We start from the raw sequence: 21,795 nt of genomic DNA, 5'->3' as shown, positions 1-21,795 counted from the left end.
AAATTTTCCTTTACCTAGTAATCAATACAAGTAACGACATCCATTTTATAACACACATTTATTTGCGGGGTTTTTCTGATGATAGACAAATATTAGCATATTATCTTTAGATCGTTTACTTGCACATTCAATAATAATGATTCCTTTATAACAAATGATAACATTGTTCCCTTTACTTTGATGAAGTTACAGCAACACTGTAATGAATCCACTGGGGCTTTCAGAAGAAGGAAAAAAAAATATGAATTCAGTGTGAAAACATTTAAAAGCACAGCCAAATGTCCCTGTTTGACTAGAATGTTTATGAATACCCATAAAATGGAAGCTGGCCTAAGATATTCTAAATTCCTCTTTCAAAAGGGGTATTTGGTATATTCCACAGGAAAGGAATTATTTAATAAAGTCAAAGCCAGTTTTTATTTGCAACACAGGTCTAAAATGTGTGTGTTGGGGGGGGTGGATCTTTTTTCCCTCAAGTTTTAGAGTTCAAAAAATACTTTCTAGAATTCCTCAAAGTTAAGACTGTAAAAAGAAAAATGGTACACATACTTTACAAAGTAAGAAATACTAGAACAACACTGCTCTGGGTCCTAGTGACATCTAGAAAACCATGTGTTTAGCAACCAGAGCAGAATCCTTCCTCTTGGACATCTAAGTTAACAACCATGGTTTACTTGTAACTACAATATAAGTTTATATCTCCAAAAAAAGTCAAACATACTGGCTCTCAGTCAGGCAGGCAGGCAGGCAACAAATATACCTCATAGGTTTATAAGATCCTACTATATACATACCACCATACTGGGTACTGTGAGATAAGGAAACATGGGGGTTATAAATTAGGAAGGAAGGTAAAACTTAGACATGCACAGGAAGTTAGTCAACATGAGATATTATGTTTGAGTCTAGATGTCTGACACATGGTCAGCACTTAATTAACATCTGTTGATTGTAACTGGGTTATATTAAATGTGAGATCCACAGGTTTGACTGGAAAAGCTTCTTTGACAAGCCTGTTGTCACTCAGTAGTGTCCGACTCTTTGCAACCCCATGGACTCTAGCCTGCCAGGCTCCTCTGTCCATGGAGTTCTCCAGGCAAGAATGCTGGAGTACGTAGCCATTCCCCTGTTGATCCAGGAATCGAACCGGGGTCTCCTGAATTGCAGGCAGATTCTTTACCAGCTGAGCTACCAGGGAAGACCATAACCTAACAAAAACAGTTGGGACCATAAAGAGAATTTAATATAGACTGGGTGCTAGAGGATTCTAATGAACCACACCTAATGTAAGAAAAAGTAAAAAACCTTCCATATGTTTTAGAGTCACACACTAAGCATACAGGCTAAAATGACATGTGGTTAGAAATTAGCTTTAGAAAACTTCAGGAGAAGAAGGAAAGGAAGGAGGGAGGAAGGGAAAAAGGAAAAATCGATAGCCAAACCAAGCGCAGCAGAAATCTTCACTGTTGTTTTTGGATGATGGGCACAGTCCCCAAGAGGCCATTATGCTCTTCCATTAGACTGTCCTTTATTGGGTACTATTAAACATATCCATCCATCTTTGGATATGCTTGAAATTTTCATAATAAAAATGAAAGGTTTCTATGATACTGAGACTTGAGTTGGTAAATGAAGACGGATAGGTAGGATTTAAAAAGGAGGGCATTTTAGGCATTCTACCTCACTCCCAGTCCCCACCCCTAGACCAATACACCAGCAACCACTCTTCAAGTTTCCAGGCTGCACAAAGTAGCATTTAAATCTCTCAGCAACTCAGAGCCCCTCTGTGCTCACCGAAGTTAGGCAGCCAGCTAGCCCTCTTTTCTCGATTTCTCTAATGACCTGAAAGCTCATGGTCTTGGCCCAGTTTCCACCTACTACCTCCATCCTTCTAAATTTTGTTTCTAATTCCATCTGTCTTTTATTCCCAGTAGTTAACAGACTCCAGCTGCAAATTGCAACACATTAAGTTAGAGATAGGCGTTCTCAATGATGAACTCTGGGTGAGCTCATGGTCCCTTTGAAACCTCACACTCTCCAGTCTGACATGTCCTTGACACTTGAATGTTCCAACCAAGTTGGTAGATGGATCTGGAGGGAATGAACACTTTAAGTATAAACAGTTTTATCTTCTACTATTAATTCCTAGTTTTCCTTCCCACCATGTCTCTATTCTAGCCTCAGGATTTCTAAATGTTTTCAGTAGTTTTAAAAAAAAAATTTTTTTTTTTTAAATCTTTTAATATAAAAGTGAGACATACCTGCATCACAAATTCCCGACGTCGAGGCATCCCTCTTTCTGAAAGCAAAACGTAATCTGGCTCCTTTTCCTTTTTGGCCTGTTGAATCTGAGCCAGGCGGCTAATGGGGTTCATTCCTTGACCATATTCTGGTCCAGCCTAAAAAATAATTGAAGAAAAATATTTCAAAATATGAAACGTGCTTGTAAAACTTCTTACTGGATCCTAAAGAAACCATGGTTCTCAACCTCCTCCCCTGCACCTCAAAACTATGACTGGAGAAAATAAATGAAAATCAAGACAGTTTATAAAGGAAAATCATAAAGTGAATCTGAAAGTAGGGTTTCTAGAGAATTTAGGGCTCACAGGTATTATTGGTAAGTTGGGTCAACTATCCTTTTAAACTCTTTAATACAGTAGCAGTTGTTTCACAACTTGTATTCAACAAAAAACACCAAAAAGAAAGAAGACAAGCTATGAACTGGGAAGAGATATTTGCAATATATATAACTAAAAAAAGATGTATCCAGTATCCAAAATATATATTTTAAAACTGCTAAAAATTATTAAGAAAAATACAATCTAAAAAAATTGAGCAAATGAGATGAACAGATATTTAACAGAAGAAAAAAACATATAAAAAGATAATTCATCTCATTAAGATTCAAAATGCATATTAAAACCATAGTGAGGTACTATTTCACACTTACCAATTTAGTAAAAATCAAGAAGTCTGACAACGCCAACTGGTGAAGATGGGGAGTAACAAAAACTTATACAGTGCTGATCCTAATATAAATTGGGAAACAATTTGGCAATGTCTAGTAAAGCCCATGACCCATTCCTCAGTAGTCTATTCATCTAAAAAACTGTTACCCAAATGTGCCAGTTCATTTGTACAGGAATATCCACAGCTGCATTATTTAAATAGCAAAAAAGAAAAACTAGAAATAACCTTATGGCATGTTCATACAGTGAAAAGGCATACAGCAGTGAAAATTAAGATTTAAGTACTGCTACCTGCATCAAAATGAATGAATTTAAGAAAAAAAATGTTAAGTTGCAGGAACAAGCACAGAAGAATATATAAAGTATGATATAATTTATATACACTCCATTAAAACTATAAAACACTGGTGAAATTAAATAAGGTCTCAATAGGTGGACAGACACACGTTAATGAAGCGACAGACCCAATATTTTTAAAAGGTCAATTGTCTTCCAACTGATCTACCAATTCTCTGCAATCTCAATCAAAACCCCAGCATGCTCTTTTTGGGTAATAATTAATAAGCCAGTGTTTAAAATTCACATGGAAATACAAAGGAAAAATAATCAAAACACCTTGAAAAAAACAACAAAGTTGGAGGAATCCAAATACCTGATTTCAAAATTTATTATAAAGCTATAATAATCAGGACAGTATGTGTGGTACTGGGACTTCCTGGTGGCCCAATGGTTAACAATCTGCCTTGCACTGCAGAAGACGCAGGTTCTATCTCTGGTCAGGGAACTAAGGTCCCATATGTCACAGGGCAACTAACCCTGTGCACCACAACCAGAGTCCATGCACTGCAACAAAAGATCTTGCATGATGCAACAAAGATTCAGTGTGCTGCAACTAAGATCTGATGCAGCCAAATAAATAAATTAAAAAAAAAAAAAGACAGTATGTGTGGTACTGGCATAAAGAGAGAGAAAGAAATCAATGAAACAGAACGGCAACCTGAAATAGATCTATACACACATGGCCAACAAGGGTGCAAAAGCCATTCAGTGGAGAAAGAGTAGCCTTTCAACCAATCGTACTGGAACAACTGGATATTCACATGTAGAAATAAATTTCAATCCACACATCACATAAAAATTAACTCAAAATGGCTCATAGGCTTGAATGTAATATCTAAAACTTCATAAAGAAAATACAGAAGAAAATTTTCTGGTTTGGTTAGGTAATGATTTCTTAGACACAACGTCAAAATCACATTCAGCAGTAAAAATAATAACAACAACAAACCAGTAAGGATCATCTTATCCAGAAAACTTTTATCTCCAACAGCAGAAAACCTTCTCTGCGGCCTTACTTTGCACAAGAGAACTACATTAAAATTGAGAATATAAATTCAAAGACACCATCAGGTAGTCTTACATTTTAACAAGGTAACTCTGTAGAGTAAATTAAAATTCAAAAGGAGTTCACAATCAACCAGTTTGAAACTGGCTCTGGCATCAGACGTGACTGGACCTGAAACCTGACTCTACTCTGTGATCTGAATGAAGTTTCTTAAACACCAACAACCTCATCTTTAAAATAAGGATAATATCTATGCCTCAGAGTGACTAAGAGGTTCAAATGAGACAATGTGATAGCTTCATTATTCTAAATAAAATCAAGGTAAATCATCAACAGATATCTTCTCGGTTTCTATTGCCTAATAAGGAATGGTAGAACCTAGATGTAAAAGACATTTAAGGAAGTGACTAAAATGTTGAAAACCAAGATGCTATCTAAGATGATCCACTTACTGGCCCATTATAAGGTCTGATCATACTCAAAATTAACCTAGCTCTCAACTCGTTGTATCCACGTTGCTTTCTCAAAATAATCTTACATTTCAGAGAATATCTACAGACTTTATTTTAACATAAGACTAATATGATACAAGTAATTCCAAGTGTGATGTATGTGAGGAAAAATGCAGGGGGCTAAAAGAATGTGGGAGTCAGGGAGAACCAGAGAAGGCTTCCCTGAGGATGTCGAGTGTAAGCTGAGATCTGAATGGTGGACAAAAAGAAAGTTCTGCAATAAAATGCATACATAATAGAGGCAGTAGCAAAAAATCATTTTTAAAGTTCAAAATGTTTCTCCCCTCATTTCAACAATATTCTTGCTTTTAATGGCTATAGTTAAAAGTAACAGGAGTTATATTTATAGTCTACTATAAAAATGATAGATCTAGACTAAAAGCTGGTTATTCTTAATTTGAGATTAGATTTAGTTTAATAGATTAGGTGGAAGTTAATGTGACTAGTTTTGCAGTAATGTAGAGCACTGTCCTTCCACTATGGAGAAGCTATATGTAGATTTTATATACAAAAGAATTTAGGAAAACAGACCATGGATACATTCATATACATATAAAATGTGAACAGACAGAATGAGATACAAAATAACAACAGCTAGTATTTATTGAATGGGTTTCCCAGGTGGTTCTGTAGTCAAGAATCCACCTGCCAAGCAGGAGTCATGGGTTTGATCCCTAGGTTGGGAAGGTGGCCTGGAGGAGGAAATGGCAACCCACTCTAGTATTCTTGCCTGGGAAATCCCATGGACAGAGGAGCCTGGCGGGCCACAGTCCATGGGGTCACAAAGAGTCGGACATAGCTTACCGACTAAATAACAACCAACAAATATTTACTGAGTACTTACTATTTCTACTGTTAATACATATTTAATAATAATAACTAATGCAATCTATGTATCATTTCGAGTAACATGTAACAATCCTGTGAAGTAAGTTCAATTATTATTCCTACTTTATAAATAGAGAAATGAAAGATTAGAAAAGTTAGGTAACTTGCTCAGGTCACAAGGGTTCATACTCCAAGTCACTTTCTGACTCTACTGGCCATTTTCTTAATAGCTGTATCCTGCTCCCTGACCATGTGGTACAGCATATAAATGAAAGCCAGTCCTCGAAACCACTATGATTCATTATGAGTGGCTGTATCTGGCATTTATTTTTAGTCTACCTTGCGTTAGGATGTAGAATGCTACTTCAGGAAATGCATAACCTACAGCATCTCAGCGAATAATGACGTTATTCATTAAAAAGAACAAGTATGTATGTAGTTGTTTTTGTAGGTATTTATTTAGGTATTTATGTAAATATATATGCATGTATTTTTAAATACAGCAAAGGTACAAAAGTACAAAACCTACAGAAATACCTCAATTGTTCCACTGTATTATCTAAACAAGAGAAATCCAACAAAGATAAATTGTACTTTACTTATGTCCTCCTTGAGCCTGCTTTGAAGAAGTCTTCTAAACAGGTGAGGCTGAGCTGGCCGCTGATGTGCGGACAGTTTAAGTCTTTCTCCGGGAGCACACCTTTCACTTCATTCACGTCACACACACTGAGCGTTTGCAGGCACTGTTCTCTGCTAAGTACTGATTCATCTCATTCCTCTGAACTACGCCTTTTTTTTTTTGATTAATATACATAAAATCTGATTCCATAAAAGAGAATCACAAAATCCTGAAAAGCCGTGTGGCTCTACATTCTTCTCTGAAAAGATACTCATGCCTGAGAGAACAGAGACCAAACCATCCCACAACCTCCTAGGTGTGCTCAGCCTCTCATTTGCCTCCGACTTTTTGAGGCTCCATGGGCTATAGCCCTCCAGGCTCCTCTGTCCATGGGATTCTCCAGACAAGAATACTGGAGTGGGTTACCATGCCCTCCTCCAGGGAATCTTCCCAATCCCGGGATCAAGCCCAGGTCTCCCGCATTGCAGGTGGATTCTTTACCGACTGAGCCACCAGGGAAGCCCGAGGGCTGCTATGTGAATTAAATGTGATACAGCACATGAAGCACCGGAGCCCCGTCTGGCACACCAAGTGCTTTACATTTGCTGTCTGCTGCTGCAGCTGCTATCATCAGTGTGTCACTCACGCGATTATTACTCTGCATCCTATCACCATGCCCCAAAATCTTGGGAAGTTACCACACGGCAGTGTGGACTGCACAAAGAATGCTGGATTATGGATCGGTAGTTCAGGTTGCCACACATGATAGGTGAACACAAGCAAGCATTTCTTTGAATATGTTTCATAAAACCTTATTTGTAAAATGAGGGGCAACATCTGCCTTCATCATGATGAGAATTTTACCAAAGGTGCTTATGACTGAGAAAGCATTTTTTAAACCATAAAAAAACTATAAATATGCAAGGTATTATTATTTCATGAACAAACCCAAGTATACAAGTGTCTAAAAGCAAACAGAATTACTATTCACTTACAGACACATGTCCAACCCTGATTGTGCTTATAACCCACAGGCTTAGGTGCCTGCCCTATGGAAAAACTTTTAGCTAGAGTTACCAGGGGAAGATCCCCTGGAGGAGGGCATGGCAATCCACTCCAGTATTCTTGCCTGGAGAATCCCATGGACCAAGAAGCCTGGCGGGCTATGGTCCATAGCGTTGCAAAGAGTCAGTTACAACTGAAGCATGCACGCACTATAATGAACATATATACATATATATATATAGTATAACATTCACAAGCATACACTTACCTTTACTATTGTTTTAGGGCGTTTTTTAAAAAATAGTTTTGGCTTTTCAACCACAGGCAGAGGTGGAAGCTTCTTAAGCTCCTGTAGCACAGTGGTTGCAGCGCGCTTCTTGGAGAGTTTTTTGCTATTGCCCTCTCCTTCAGCAGAGAACTCTCCCACTGACACCCGGGTCACAAAGCTTTTCATGTGTGGTGGTCCACTTTCTTTAATAACCTATTAAATATAAGTAAAAGATTCAATACAGGGACTTAAGATGGGTTTTTACGGCATGAATCTTTCTTAATGTTCATATAAAAATCAAAATTGAAATTATTAAGAATTATGCAAAAATTATGGATTTCTTCAATAAAGCTATTATGAACTCATTATACAGAGACTCTTCATTTATACTTATGATGCTTAATGAATTAAATTGGAAAAAACAGAAATCTAAATAAACATATTCAATTCATGGTCAAAATTGTGTTTTGGAGGAGCCTGGTAGGCTACAGTCCATGGGGTTGCTAAGAGTCAGACACGACTGAGCGACTTCACTTTCACTTTTCCCTTTCATGCACTGGAGAAGGAAATGGCAACCCACTCCAGTACTCTTGCCTGGAGAATCCCAGGGATGGCGGAGCCTGGTGGGCTGCCGTCTATGGGGTCGCACAGAGTCGGACACGACTGAAGTGACTTAGCAGCAGCAGCAGCAGCTTAAAAAAGGCAATTCTAATTATGGTTGCCCTGTTTCTTATGGGACAGAAAATTAATATCATAAAACATACCATTACTGCATACATATCTAACTTTCTCCTCTGTGAGAATAAGTTACTGGAGTACAAGGAGTATGTCTCTTATGAAGCATCTCACATGTGGGAGCCTCTCAAAAACAGGTGATAGATGAAAAATCACCTATTTTTGATGGAGACCTCAAAGGCTGTCTTACAATAAGGAATATTTACTCTCTGTGACATGGTCTTAAATAGGTAAGTAGATTTGCCATAAAAATACCTAGCTTTCTAGAATAATGGATTATGAATTTGCCAGCTATGAATGTTCCTAAATCCTGTATTTAACATGCTCTTTTTAAACTACGCCAGTTGTGGGAAGCAAAATGCCTTCCAAGACCTGAGTGCTCAAAACTTCACTGTGTCCATCAAAAGCTTGACCTATTAAAAAAATATCCTATTTAAATAGTTTACCATTGACCATTATATTAAATTTTTATCTTCTAATATTGGATACCAATGAGGAAAAGATACAATATCTCAATAATCCAATAGTATTGAGGATAAAGGAATTTATGATAAGCATACTTTCCAAGTAATTTAAGCTTACAAGTTGAAACACCAAAACTGTTTAACCACTTTGATGGACATCTTCCTCAATTAAAAAATATACATATCTATTTTACTGCTTAAATATTCAACCTCTTACTGCTCAGTAAAGGTTAAATGCAAAGTTAAAAAGTTAAATTTATATTTTGGCCTCCATAAATTTAAAAGAAATTAAATATTAATATATACATGTGACTAAACATTAATTATATACTGAATATTATCGAAGTGCCAAATCTTATAGGTTACTACAAATTATCTTAAATTTGGAAAATAAATTTTATGATGAAACAAATGGCTGAATACAGAAAAGCCAAAGAGATCAGGAGGACTCCATGATATTGTAAGCTCTGTTTTCTTAGGGCCTGCATCATTTCATGATAGACAGCTCAAATAGGAGGGAGCACATTCATTCTTTCAGGATGCTAAAATTTTATTTGTCAATTTTGTTTGTTTGTTTGTTTAAAACAATGAGGAGCAAGGAGGGAAAAAAATGGGAGAGCTCTGCTGAACACATACCTCAAAACTGACGGGCATATTTCTCTTCAGAGCAATTTCAAACACTAAGCTGATCTCAGACTTATTTGCATCTTTGTCATCATCCATTTCTTTTCCTGATTCGCAATTCTAAATCAAAAAAAAAAACAGAACAACATTGAATCTTCACTTTGTAACAAACTTTACATGTACTGAACAATCAAGAGAACCTATCTTACACATCACAGGAAACCAGAGACTGGATCCTGGGGATTCCCATGGAACCAACGCAGTCAAGGGCTTTGCTGAGAGGCTTCTTGTGATTTGGTTTTAAGTTTTTTTCCCTCAAAGTAGAAGGATAAATGCTGAGTGTGGAAACCTTTTACTCAAATGAACACTAATCTGATGTAGATATCCCCAGACCTAGTTTTCTTTACAGACCTCCATGTCTCTCTCTCTCTCACATACACACACATACAGTATCTCCACTAGTGTGTGATATTTAATCTTCTATGAAGATTAAGTTGCAGAAAGAGTATAGGATGCACACCAGGATGTTGGAGCTCTGTGTCTGGCTCTGCACCTATTTAACACTTACTTCTGGAGCCTTACACATGCTGAACACCATGTAAGCCTTAAAGATATCAAGAGACAGTATTCTTGCTGTCAAGAAGCTTAGGACTTAGTGGAAAGATGGAGAAGCAAATGTAAGAGTCATGATGAGAGTACACAAGCACAAAAATACTAAGTCTGCCATTAACTAAGATAAATCTCTAAGCGGGAGGGACAACAGGCTTGAGGAAAGGCAAACTAAAGGCTGGACCTCTAGCTTCAAATAACTAAGTGGAGAACTCAATAAGAAGGGGACTTATTAGATACTCTTGAACTAGAGATACCATTTTGAAGTCAACAGAGAAAGCAGCTGAAACCATGGGAATGAGTGAAATTACTGAATATCAGCTTCGAATAACCTCACTGGTAAAATAAAGTAGAACTAAAAAAATCCATAAATATCTCCTCCACTTTAAACTCCTTGATTCTAGGTGAATTAACACAATGTAATCCACGCTCAATAAAACACAGCACTCAATGCAAAGTAAATGAATGTTATTTCTCATCGTTGCTCACATTCCCAAATCCTGCCTTGCCTGGGAAGTGGACTCCCTAGGCTGAGCCCAAGTACTCGAAAGCAAGGCCATCCCAACCAGACACAAGAGTCTAACCGAGCGCACAGGTGAGCTGAGGTGCCGCCACAGCCGATCCAGCGTTCCCTTCTACTAGCAGAGACTTCCCCTCTTTGTAAAGAAGCATTTCTTTGTCTTCTCAGTAATCTCCCTGGGCAGCTATTAGAAACAGTCTGCCACATGCCACAGTGACCCACCTGAGCTGATTTTTCTGGAATAGGTTCATTTTGCAGCGCTTGAAGGGCTTTCATCGCGGCATTGTGTCTAGCGGCTTGTCGAGTCTTCCCTTCCCCAAAAAATTCATTATTTCCTACAGTCAGCTGAACATAAAATATCTTGGGCACTGGGCAATGATACCTAAAGTAAGAAAATAAAAATGTTAATGTGAGTGCAACAAAACCCACTCTGTAATCATTAGTAAGATTTGCTTTGTTTAAAATATTAATAAGCAGGTATAATCCACTATGTGCATGCATGCTGAGGCACTTCAGTCGTGTCTGACTTTTGCGACCCCATGGACTGTAGCCTGCCAGGCTCCTCTGTCCATGCGGATTCTCCAGGCAAGAAAACTGGAGTAACTCCAGGCAAGAAATATAAATGACTTCAAAAGAGTAGTTAGCAAAAAAGGAGAAAGCCGCTAGAGGTACAAGACACCAGAAGACCATATTGCAATCAGATCTACAGCTCTTGGATCATTGCTTGATTCTCGCCAGAGACTTTCACTATTTCAGTCAAGCCCTCCTCCAGGGGAGCTTCCCAGGGATCAAGCCCAAGTCTCTTATGTCTCCTGCATTGGCAGGTGGGTTTTTTTTTACCACTAGCACCGCCTGGGAAGCCCAGATCCATTATAACCTCCTATTAACCTCAATAAAGTTTTATCTATAAAAGATAAAATGTGAGTCAGTATATATATTGATAGTAAAATATGTATGCTGATCTCCATGAAAAACGTATTTTGGAAAACATTAAACATAACTTAATACTGTAAAAATTATTTCATTATATCACAGAAGACTTCCTGGCAAGAAGTTTTCAGTTACATTTTGACGGAAGTGAGCCAAATGGTCTGGGGCTGGAGGATGGGGACCTGCTACAGAGGCAAGAAACCGGCGAGACCATCCAGGTGACAATACGCAGACTGCTGTGCTTTTAGTGGAAGGTAACCATGATTAGACGTGGGAAGGGCAGAGAGATGGAGCTACTACTGTAAAGTAATAAGTACTTTGCAAAGTACTAAGGAGAGCAGATTCAACATAAGAAAGAATGGGGAGTTTCAGCCAATTCTAAAACAGAAAGAACCATAATAAAATGTATTTAAGGTAAAAACTTTTAGCAGGTTTGTGTTTAATGAGACTGAGAGGAAGCATGATTAGAAAGCTGCAATGATGCCAACTTGAGAGGAGATTGTAAGGGGGTTGTAAGAAGAAAGGACAAACAAAAGAAATTAAGAGGCTATGCAATATAATTTATTAATTTAACAATTATTTATGGGGCACCTTCTTATGATGAGGAAATATCACAGCAAACAAAAATATACCTTACAGTGGAGAAGACAGACAATAAATAAAATAAATAGGCAGAATATCTAGGATGTTAGAAATACATGTTGTTTTTTTAATATTTATTTATTTGGCTGTGCCAGGTCTTAGTTGCGGCACATGGATCTAGTTCCCTGACCAGAGATGGAAGCAGGGCCCCCTGCATTGGGAGAATGGAGTCTTAGCCAGTGATCCCCATGGAAGTTCCACATACATTTTAAACAGAAAAAGAAGGGAAGGTTCAAAAGTGAACTTTTTAAAAATTGCATGTATTAAAGTTACAATAGAAACACTAGTGACACCATCTGAACAAAAGCAGTGATTTAATTCATTCACTGGTAATGGCAGTGACTGAAATAGTGAAAGTCTCTGGCGAGAATCAAGCAATGATCCAAGAGCTGTAGATCTGATTGTAATATGGACTTCCAGTGTCTTTTGTACCTTTAGCGGCTTTTTCCTTTTTTGCCAACTACTCTTTCGAAGTCATTTATATTTGTTGCCTGGAGTCCCAATAAAAGTAAAATATGAAATTCTCTTGTTGTTTCCTCTTCCTTTGACTGGACTGAGGGGTGAGGAAAGAGGGGCAGACAGAGTGATCAGTGAGTGTCTCACTGAGAAGGTGACAATTGTGAAAAGACCTCGAGTAAGTGAAGAAGGAAAGCATACGGATATCTGGAACAGGGCATACAGGGCACTGAAAACGCCAAGCACAAACGCTCTGAAGCAGCAGAGTGTCAGGAATGTTGAAGTAATTCAGAGGATTCCTACCTGATGAGAGTTGAGGGTGTAAAGGAAGGTAGGCTAAGAGCTGGAATCAGGGCCTTCCTTAGAAATCACTGTGAGGATCTGACTTCTACTCCGAGTGAAATGGCCAGCCCCCAGAAGGCTTTGAGGAGAGAAGTGACATAGTCTGACTTACACCTTGGAAGGATCATCTGACTATTATGTTGAAAACAGACTGTAGGGGAATCATGGCAGACACAGGATATCTGTAAAGAAGCTATTGCAATAATACGGGGGCCTGAACTAGGGTGACAGCAAGGGAAGTAATGGCAAGTACTTGGATTCTGGACAAATTTCAAAAGTAGAGAAGATGGGTTTACCGAAACACTGGCTATGGAATACAAGAAGGGAGTCGAGGAAGACGCCAGAATTTTTGACATGAGCAACTGGAAGATGGAGTGCCCAGGCATTAAGTTGGCGAAAACTGCAAAAAGAATGCATTTGTTGGGGATGAATACCAGCAGCTCTGGTTTGGAGATGTTGAGTTACTCACTCTGCTAGACATCCAAATGAAGATGTCAAACAGACGGTCAGATCTAATAAGTCTGGATTTCAGGAAAGAGGTCCAACGTGGAGGTAAAATTTGGGAATCATCAATATATATAGGTGAAATTTAAAGCCACAAGACAGCGAGAACTCTGTGGGAGGGAGTGATAGGAGGAAAACCATGCAAGCAGAATATCCTTCCTGAAAGCCAAATGGGGACAAGAATATCCAGGAGGGAAGAGTCAGTCATATCAAATGCTACTTTACAAGTCAAGTGAAATGAAGACAGAACTGTGACCAACGAATTGGGCAAATGAGTAAAACTAACAGAATCAATTTTGATGGAATGCTGGATTTATCATTGAAACACTGAAAAATTAAGTTAAAAGTCACTCAAGTGCTGGAAAATGTCTCTTTTTAAGCAAGGAAAAGCCAATCAAGTTATCACTAAGGTTTAGATGATCATTGGTGTCCAAGTGGCAGACCTCTAGGGTCAACCTGAGATAAATTGCACAGAGCCCATTGTATAAGAATTCACAGGCAGATGGGACTCATCAGTGAAGGTTTACTGAAGGTGAAGGACTAGAAATGTATATCAGTACTGAAGATGAGATTTGGGAGGTAATAATTGAAACCATGTTGAGTGGATAAGCACCTGGAAAGGGTAAGTGTAAAAGCATCAAAAAAAAAAAAAAGAGCCTAAGGCTGGGATCTGATGAATACCCATGATCAAAAGGCAGGGGAAATAATAGACAGCAGTGAAGGAGATGAAAGAGGGTCAGAGTTAGAAAAGAAATTACAACACAATGTCAGAGGAAGGGATAATCAACAATGTCAAATGTAGCAGAGAAATCCAGAGTGGGTATGAAAAAAAAGTCACTGTTTTACATTTTTAAAGTCAAGTTTCTTGGCCTACAGTTTCTGTTAAGATAAAATATGTTAAATGTGTTTTTATTATATGTCATATGTTCTCATTTTTAATTGCCAAATATAAAAAAGGAAGAAAAATCTCTTATAGTAAAAGATATTTTTAACATGCAGAGACTAAAAAGCATTAAAGCCACAACTCTTTTTGCTCTTTGGTTGCAAAAACTAATGATGTATTGAATTATATAATTTCCTAATACCTATTTTACCTTAGATCCCTTTAATGCAGAAATTTTGACAGACTAATATCATGAATGCAGGTTATCTTCCTTCTCACAAAATTCAGTTTTCCTGTCTTCACAGAACTTTATGCGTATTTCTAACTGGTTCCACTATAAAACTTGAAAACAGACAACCTGAAATCAGAAATTTACTCCTGGACTGAGATCTTATGTGGCAAGCTTTCACCATAGAGCAAATGTTTACAATTAATTATACACTTCTGAAAACAGAGGTCCACGGCTGGAATGCTAACAGATCTTTAACTACAGTGGAGGGAGTGGGCGCCACTATAATCACTAAGGCCTGCTGACAATTACAAAACTCATTTCGGTTTGCCACAGAGACAAACAAAATTTCTGTTCATTATAACTTTACTGGAATATGATGTCATAACACATAACCATACTGAAACAATCTGCTGATTTTCTGACCAAAATATTAATTGCACACTAAAGAGCCCTTGGGGCCTCTTCCTTTTTGGCCATCAAAAATGGCTCTATGTACGTGTATGTGTGTGATGTGGATACGTGTGTGTGTGTATAGTATCGCATAAATATCAGAGGGAAAACTAGGTATGTTGTATTTTTAACATAAAAAGTAAAATGCTCTAGCACTAACAGCAGGAAATACCAAGACCTGATGCCTGACTTGTTTCATTCCATCCTCTTACTTAACAATGATTCTCAATAATTTACCCCACGTGGTTTAAATACCCTATATATCACATCTCCTCATACCATCATGACTATTACGATTAACCAGAGCACTCTCATTAATGGCCCCCAGATTGAACTATAGGAGAGAAGATGAAGAATTCCTTTTGTGTGTTAGGTCCTGGTCTCTAAATATTCATTTCTCATAGTTAAAAAAAAAAAAACTCAGGTATTTAACTTTAAAAGTTGGTATGGTCCACTTAATGGAGTTCCTTTTTCTATTTTTATTTATTTCTATTTTAATTTATTTTTGGTAAAGTGCTTATAGTAAGTGATGCATGTATTTCTACACATTAGCACAAATATACTTACCTAATCTTATACTGCTCTTTTCTCTTTTAATATTCATCTTATCAGTTTGGTTTTATTTTTATAAAAACTTTTTAGTTTGTAGTAGGGCATAGCTGATTAACAATGTTGTGCTAGTTTCAGGTGAACAGAGAAGGGACTCGGCCATACATTCACATGTATCCCTTCTCCCCCAAACTCCCATCCCATCCAGGCTGCCACATAACACTGAGCAGAGTTCCATGTGTTCTACAGTAGGACCTTGTTGGTTATCCATTTTACACTACTCTTCTTGAATGATTTTCCTTAATTAGGATTTTGTGATCAGTGCTTCATTCCCCATAGTGATTACTGTTAAAAGATGAGCCGTGAAAACTCACCCATCCAGGCTATGAAACGTTCAAGGTCAAATGGTTTCTACCCACCACTTCTTTCAGTGTAGGTTTTGTAAAGTATGATCCTGCCTTCATAAGCATCTTTGGTGCTTGTTACAGACGCAGGTTCCTGCATCCCAACCCTGACCCACTGAATCCATCTCTGAGAATGGAACACAAGGCTTCACTTTCACAAGTGCCCCTGGTGAGTGTGCACACTATAGTCTGACAGTACCTGCGGCCTACAGGATGGCTGGCGCAACCTGATGACTGCTTCAAACCCCGTGCAAGCAAAGGACTGAACACGCTCCTTACAGCACCACAGTTAGGTTTCGTGCATCTCTTTCTCATTTAACCCTAAAGGCAGCTTGGTGAGATCGACGTCTCCATGTCACCTTGTGTGTGTGTTAGTCGTTCAGTCGTGTATGACTGTTTGCGACCCCATGGACTGTATCCCACCAGGCTCCTCTGTCTATGGAATTCTCTAGGTAAGAATACTGGAGTGGGTTGCTATTTCCTTCTTCAGGGGATCTTCCTGAGCCAGGGATTGAACCCAGGTCTCCTGCATTACAGGTAGATTCTTTACAATCTGAGCTACTAGGGAAGGTTTTATGGTCACCTTGAGATGTAGCACGGAGAAGGCAATGGCACCCCACTCTGGTACTCTTGCCTAGGAAACCCCATGGACGGAGGAGCCTGGTAGGCTGCAGTCCATGGGGTCGCTAAGAGTTGGACACGACTGAGCGACTTCACTTTCAACTTTTCACTTTCATGCATTGGAGAAGGTAATGGCAACCCACTCCAGTGTTCTTGCCTGGAGAATCCCAGGGACAGCGGAGCCTGCTGGGCTGCCATTTATGGGGTCGCAGAGTCGGACACGACTGAGGTGACTTAGCAATGAGATGTAGCAAAACTCCCGAACAGTTTCTGGGGGTCAAACTCAAGTCTTCCTAACTTCAGAGCGTAGGACACTCAAGTCATTTCTTGATCATCTGCTTTACCTTCTTCTATTTTTGTTCACATATGTTTATTAAACCAGCTATATCCTTAGTGGGCCAGAGAATCTAATGCAGGGTTTTTTCTAAACCTAATAATAAGGTTTACTAACAGACATCAGTCGTGCTTTACTGACAAGCTGCTGAACAAACAGAACTCCACAATGAGATTTTATGATTTTATGGTATGTCAGGCCAAGCAGGGACAAAAATAGGCACAACTGGGTAACCTACCAGGCACTAGTAATAAAGAATCCACCTGCCAATGCAGGTGACACCAAAAACTTGGGTTCAGTCCCTAGGTAGGGAGGATCTCCTGGAGTAGGAAATGGCAACCCACTCAAGTATTCTTGCCTAGAAAATTCCATGGACAGAGGAGCCTGGCAGGCTGCAGTCCATGGGATCACAAAGAGTCCGACAGACACACATACAGATGGACATACATACACACACCCAGGAGCAAAAAATCAGAAAAATGGGCTCACACACACACCCCAGGAGCAAAAGATCAGAAAAATGGGCTCAAGTACCACCCTGCCTAACAGTCTTAAATTTTATAAAGGCTGTTTTGTAAGACCCCTTTTCCCCCCATTCCTCTTTGTCCTCTGTCTGCTAATAGTCTTATAAAAAACAAACAAGCACAATTTCAAATAAAATAAAAGTTTCCCTTTTCTTTAGATCTCAGAAGTCTTTAGATTTGGCCTGTCTTCAAGATTTCACAAGTCACTACAACAATAAAGAAAAGAATGGTACTTGGTTCCTTTGAATTAGTATTTGACATTCCTTATACAGTTTTGCTTTGTTTCTGAGCAAAGGGAAGGTTTTACATTCTTATATATTCTCGTGAGAACATGACATTCTTAGTCTTATATCTGAGTGTCAGTTATAATGCCTTTCCATACCATACATCCTTGCCATCCTCCCTAAAGTCACCTCACTAATGCCCTCGTTGTGGACTCATTTTACGTTTATCTTTCTAAACAGCCAGAATCCTCCCGATTATTCTCTGACTGCCTTCTTCCCCAACATCCCCACTTTTCTAAGTATCATTTTTACAAGGTGAGAAAGATATAGTCCAAATAACATTATAACTCTTAAAAACTGAAAAATAATTGCCTCATTTTATTTGATAGCCTTATTCATAAATCTCAGCCCAGCTTAAGTGTTCATATCTCCCCTACAGGTTTATGTCTTAAATATATGAACATGTTATCTTCTGATCTAATAAGAAAAGGCCTTGAATTTCTGTGTTTACTTCTAACACGGACTGAAAACAGCAATGTCACTTAATCTTTCTATCTCAGTTTACTTAGCTGTAAGATGTTGGCAGAATTTATGTTTAAAAGACTCTAAAAAGCCAAACTGAGAATTCAAATGCCCTGTTGATTATTCTGATGCTCTGTACACTTTTTGGCACAACGAAGCATTCTTTTTCTTGCTATAGAAAAATAATAGGCTTTATCATAAAGCTATAAAATAGTCCCTGGCACATTTTCAAGCTTGTATGTATACAAAATGTCCAGATAAGAGAGAGTTCTTTCTCTATTCACATCTATAAATTTTGAAAATATATCTTTTATGGGATCTGAATGTTTAGTCTTGAGAAATTTCAAAAATGAAGATATATTAGAAAAGATTCACAGGGCAGCTGAAAATAAGCTTTAACATAGTTTTTAGAATATTCTATTCTATTTGTTCAATTATTAGGTTGGCCAAAATGTTTCATTCAGGTTTTTCCATTACATCTTATGGAAAAACTCAAACGAAACTTTTGGCCAACCCAATGTTATGTTTAAAATGCATAAAGAAAAATACAGAAAGATATGCACTAAAAGCTGGGATAGGATGTTTTGAAGTGATTGAATTATAAATGGTAGTTTCTTTCATAATTCCAAATGTTTTAAAATAATATAGCTGTACTGGTGTATAAACAGAAGAAAATGTTAAATTGAAATAAGTCTAGGCCCTGTCCAAAGGTAAACCTGTGTTCAAAACGTAAATCTGATGAATTAGTGGAATGACTTGTAGAATATAAAATATGAGCCATTAAGAGTCAGTAATTTGTACCAGGTCACTGATGCCAAGACCACAATAGGACTATGGAAACCAGAGCATGTTATCAAAGAGCACCACTTTATAAACACATAATCAGCACCCTCAATCCCACACTTGGATCCAGCATGAAACTATTCTTGCCCCTTCCCTAAATGGTTATCTAGATAAATCATCATCACCACCATCACTGTGATTACAGCAAACACACAAAACTCACTACATGCCAGTCACTATTCAAGCTGTGTGCATACTCAACTCATTCAGTCACCATAACAACCTCAACATCACTTCACACATGAGGAAATGAGGAACAAAGATGTTAACTAATTTGCCCAAGGCCATACCACTTGAGTTAGCATTTGAACCCAGACAGGGGCTTTCCTGGTAGCCCACCTGGTAAAGAATCCGCCTGCAATGCAGGAGATCCCGGTTCAATTCCTGGGTTGGGAAGATCTCCTGGAGAAGGTACAGGCTACCTACTCCGGTATTCTTGGGCTTCCCTGGTGGCTCAGATGGTAAAGAATCTGCCTGCAATGCAGGAGACCTAGGTTCGATCCCTGGGTTAGGAAGATCCCCTGGAGGAGAGCATGGCAACCCACTCCAGTATTCTTGCCTGGAGAATCCCATGGACAGAGGACCCTGGTGGGCTACAGTCCATAGGGTCGCAGAGAGTTGGATACAACTGCGTGACTAAGCACACAGAGTCTCACTCTAGAGTCAAGATCTTAATGCCTATACTGTGCAGCCTCTGAATGAAATGGATAAATGAGCACTATAAATTTCAGAGCTGCTAACCCTAAACTTTGGAGGAGTCATGACAGATCTAGGACATCAAGGCAATTTAAGTCAAACTAGATATAAGAGATCAGTGCTCACATTGGTTCCGAAGAGAAACCTGGGGACAGTAAGTTCAGGAGACCGAGCTGACACCAGCCTACTGCCCTTTCTCATGCTTTGTCTCCTCTCTTAACCCACCTTGTTGGAACTCATGCTTAAACGCTAACGATCCCATTGTTGTTCAGTTGATAAGTCATGTACAACTCTTTGCAACCCCATGGACTGTAGCACGCCAGGCTTCCCTGCATCTCATCATCTCCAAGAATTTGCCCAAGTTCATGTTCACTGCATCAGTGATGCCGTCCAACCATCTCATCCTCTGGCACCCTCTTCTCCTTCTGCCCTCAACCTTTCTCAGCATCAGGGACTTTTCCAAAGTCCCATTAGGGAACTGCATTCGTTTCCCATTAGAGAACTGCAAATCAAAAACCACAAGGACATTATCACTTCACATCCACCAGGATGGAAACAGTTGTGCAGCCACTGCGTTCCTTAAAAGTTACCCACAGAATTACCACTTGACCCAGCAATTCACTCCCAGGTATATAAAACCTAACAGAAATTTTTAAAGGTGCTAAAACAAAAATGGGTATGCAAATGTTCACAGCAGCATTATTCCTAACAGCCAAAAAGTGGAAATAACCCAAAGGTCCGTCCAACTGATGAATCAAAAAACAAAATGTAGTATATCCAAACAATGGAGTATTGTGCAGCCATACAAAGGAATGTGTGGGTGCTAAGTTGCTTCAGTCGTGTCTGACTCTTTACGAGCCCATGGACTGTAGCCTGCCAGGCTCCTCTGTCCATGGGGATCCTCCAGACAAGAATACTGGAGTGGGTTGCCATGCTCTCCTGCCGGGGATCTTCCCGACCCAGGGATCGAACCCATGTTTCCTGCATCTCCTGCACTGGCAGGTGGGTTCTTTTACCACTAACACCACCTGGGAATGAAATCCTGATATATGATACAATGTGGACGAACTCTGAAAACATTAAGCTAAATGAAAGCTAGACACAAAGTCTACATATTGTATGACTGCATTCAGATGAAATGTCCACAACAGGCAACTCCATCGAGACAGAAAGGAGATTAGTGGTTGTCAAGGGCTGGGGAGAGGGAAGGTGGGGAGTAACTGCTAAGGGGTATGGGGTTTCTTATGGGGGTGATGAAATGTTCTGGAATTAGATAGTGGCAATGGCTGCACAACACTGTGAATGTAGTAATTCACAATGCGCTGAACTCTACAAAGTGGTTAAAATGGTGAATTTTATGTTACTGTGGATTTTACCTCAATAAAAAACAATTTTTAAAAAAATGTTCATACTCCCTAGGCTTCAATCTTCTGTTTCTCATAGACAAGACAGTCTTCCTAGGTGATGTCACCTGTTCCTACTTACATTCTTGGCAGACTTCCAGAAATTAGCCTGCCAAACTGGGGGAGCACAGGGGAGAGAGAATAAAACCATTCCTCCCTTCTGAACGCTCAGGAATGAATAACCTGGTCTTCTTCCTGCCCTTGTTTGGTTGCCAGAGGTGTGGGTAGGTGGGGTATATGAATCAAATTATTGACTCAACAGATATTTATTAAGGGCCTAATTTGTGCTAGGGACTGTTTTAGTCCCTAGGGATGTGGGACAGGACTCAGGAGACAATCAGTCAATAAAACAGTATCTACTGGTAAGAATGGCTAGGAAGAAAAGTAATGCAGAGGAAGGAAGCAAAGTTAAAGCGCTCATTCAGGAGGTAACACCTGAATAAAGAGAAAGATGGAGTAAGAATTCTAGGCATGAAGATGCCAGGAGGAAAAAGTGCCTTAAGCAAATAGCACGGCAAGTGCAAAGGCCCTGGGGCGGTAACAGAGGGGGGCATTCTTTGAGAAAAAGCAAGTGTTCTTGTGCCTGAGAAGCAGTGAGTCAAGGGGTGAGTGGTAGGAAACTAGTCACACCTTCACTCCACGTGTGACAGGAGCCGGGGGGGGGGGGTGAGGGGTAAGCAAGGAAGTGACACGGTCTGACTTCTTACTGACAAGTCTCTCACTGATGTTTGCCCAAAG

The 21,795-nt window shown here is 39.1% G+C and overlaps 1 protein-coding gene across 50 annotated transcripts in view; it reads right to left on the bottom strand.

The window, feature by feature from the left end:
* The window catches only part of STAU2 (staufen double-stranded RNA binding protein 2), a 333,314-nt gene that overhangs the window by 188,390 nt on the left and 123,129 nt on the right, over positions 1-21,795 (bottom strand). For all 50 annotated transcript variants that reach the window (XM_081501630.1, XM_081501611.1, XM_081501636.1 and 47 more), the window contains 4 exons: positions 10,721-10,880; positions 9,382-9,489; positions 7,547-7,759; positions 2,262-2,399 (listed from right to left, as the gene is read on the bottom strand). In XM_081501630.1, coding sequence (XP_081357756.1) covers positions 2,262-2,399; positions 7,547-7,759; positions 9,382-9,489; positions 10,721-10,880 — 619 coding nt within the window. The remainder of the gene's footprint in view (positions 1-2,261; positions 2,400-7,546; positions 7,760-9,381; positions 9,490-10,720; positions 10,881-21,795) is intronic.

This window comes from Giraffa tippelskirchi, chromosome 6 (assembly GCF_054371585.1).
Source record: "Giraffa tippelskirchi isolate mGirTip1 chromosome 6, T2T-mGirTip1v1.2.pri, whole genome shotgun sequence".
NCBI lineage: Eukaryota > Metazoa > Chordata > Mammalia > Artiodactyla > Giraffidae > Giraffa > Giraffa tippelskirchi.
Note: the sequence above shows the minus strand (reverse complement) of the source record. Positions and strands in the feature narration are given on the sequence as shown.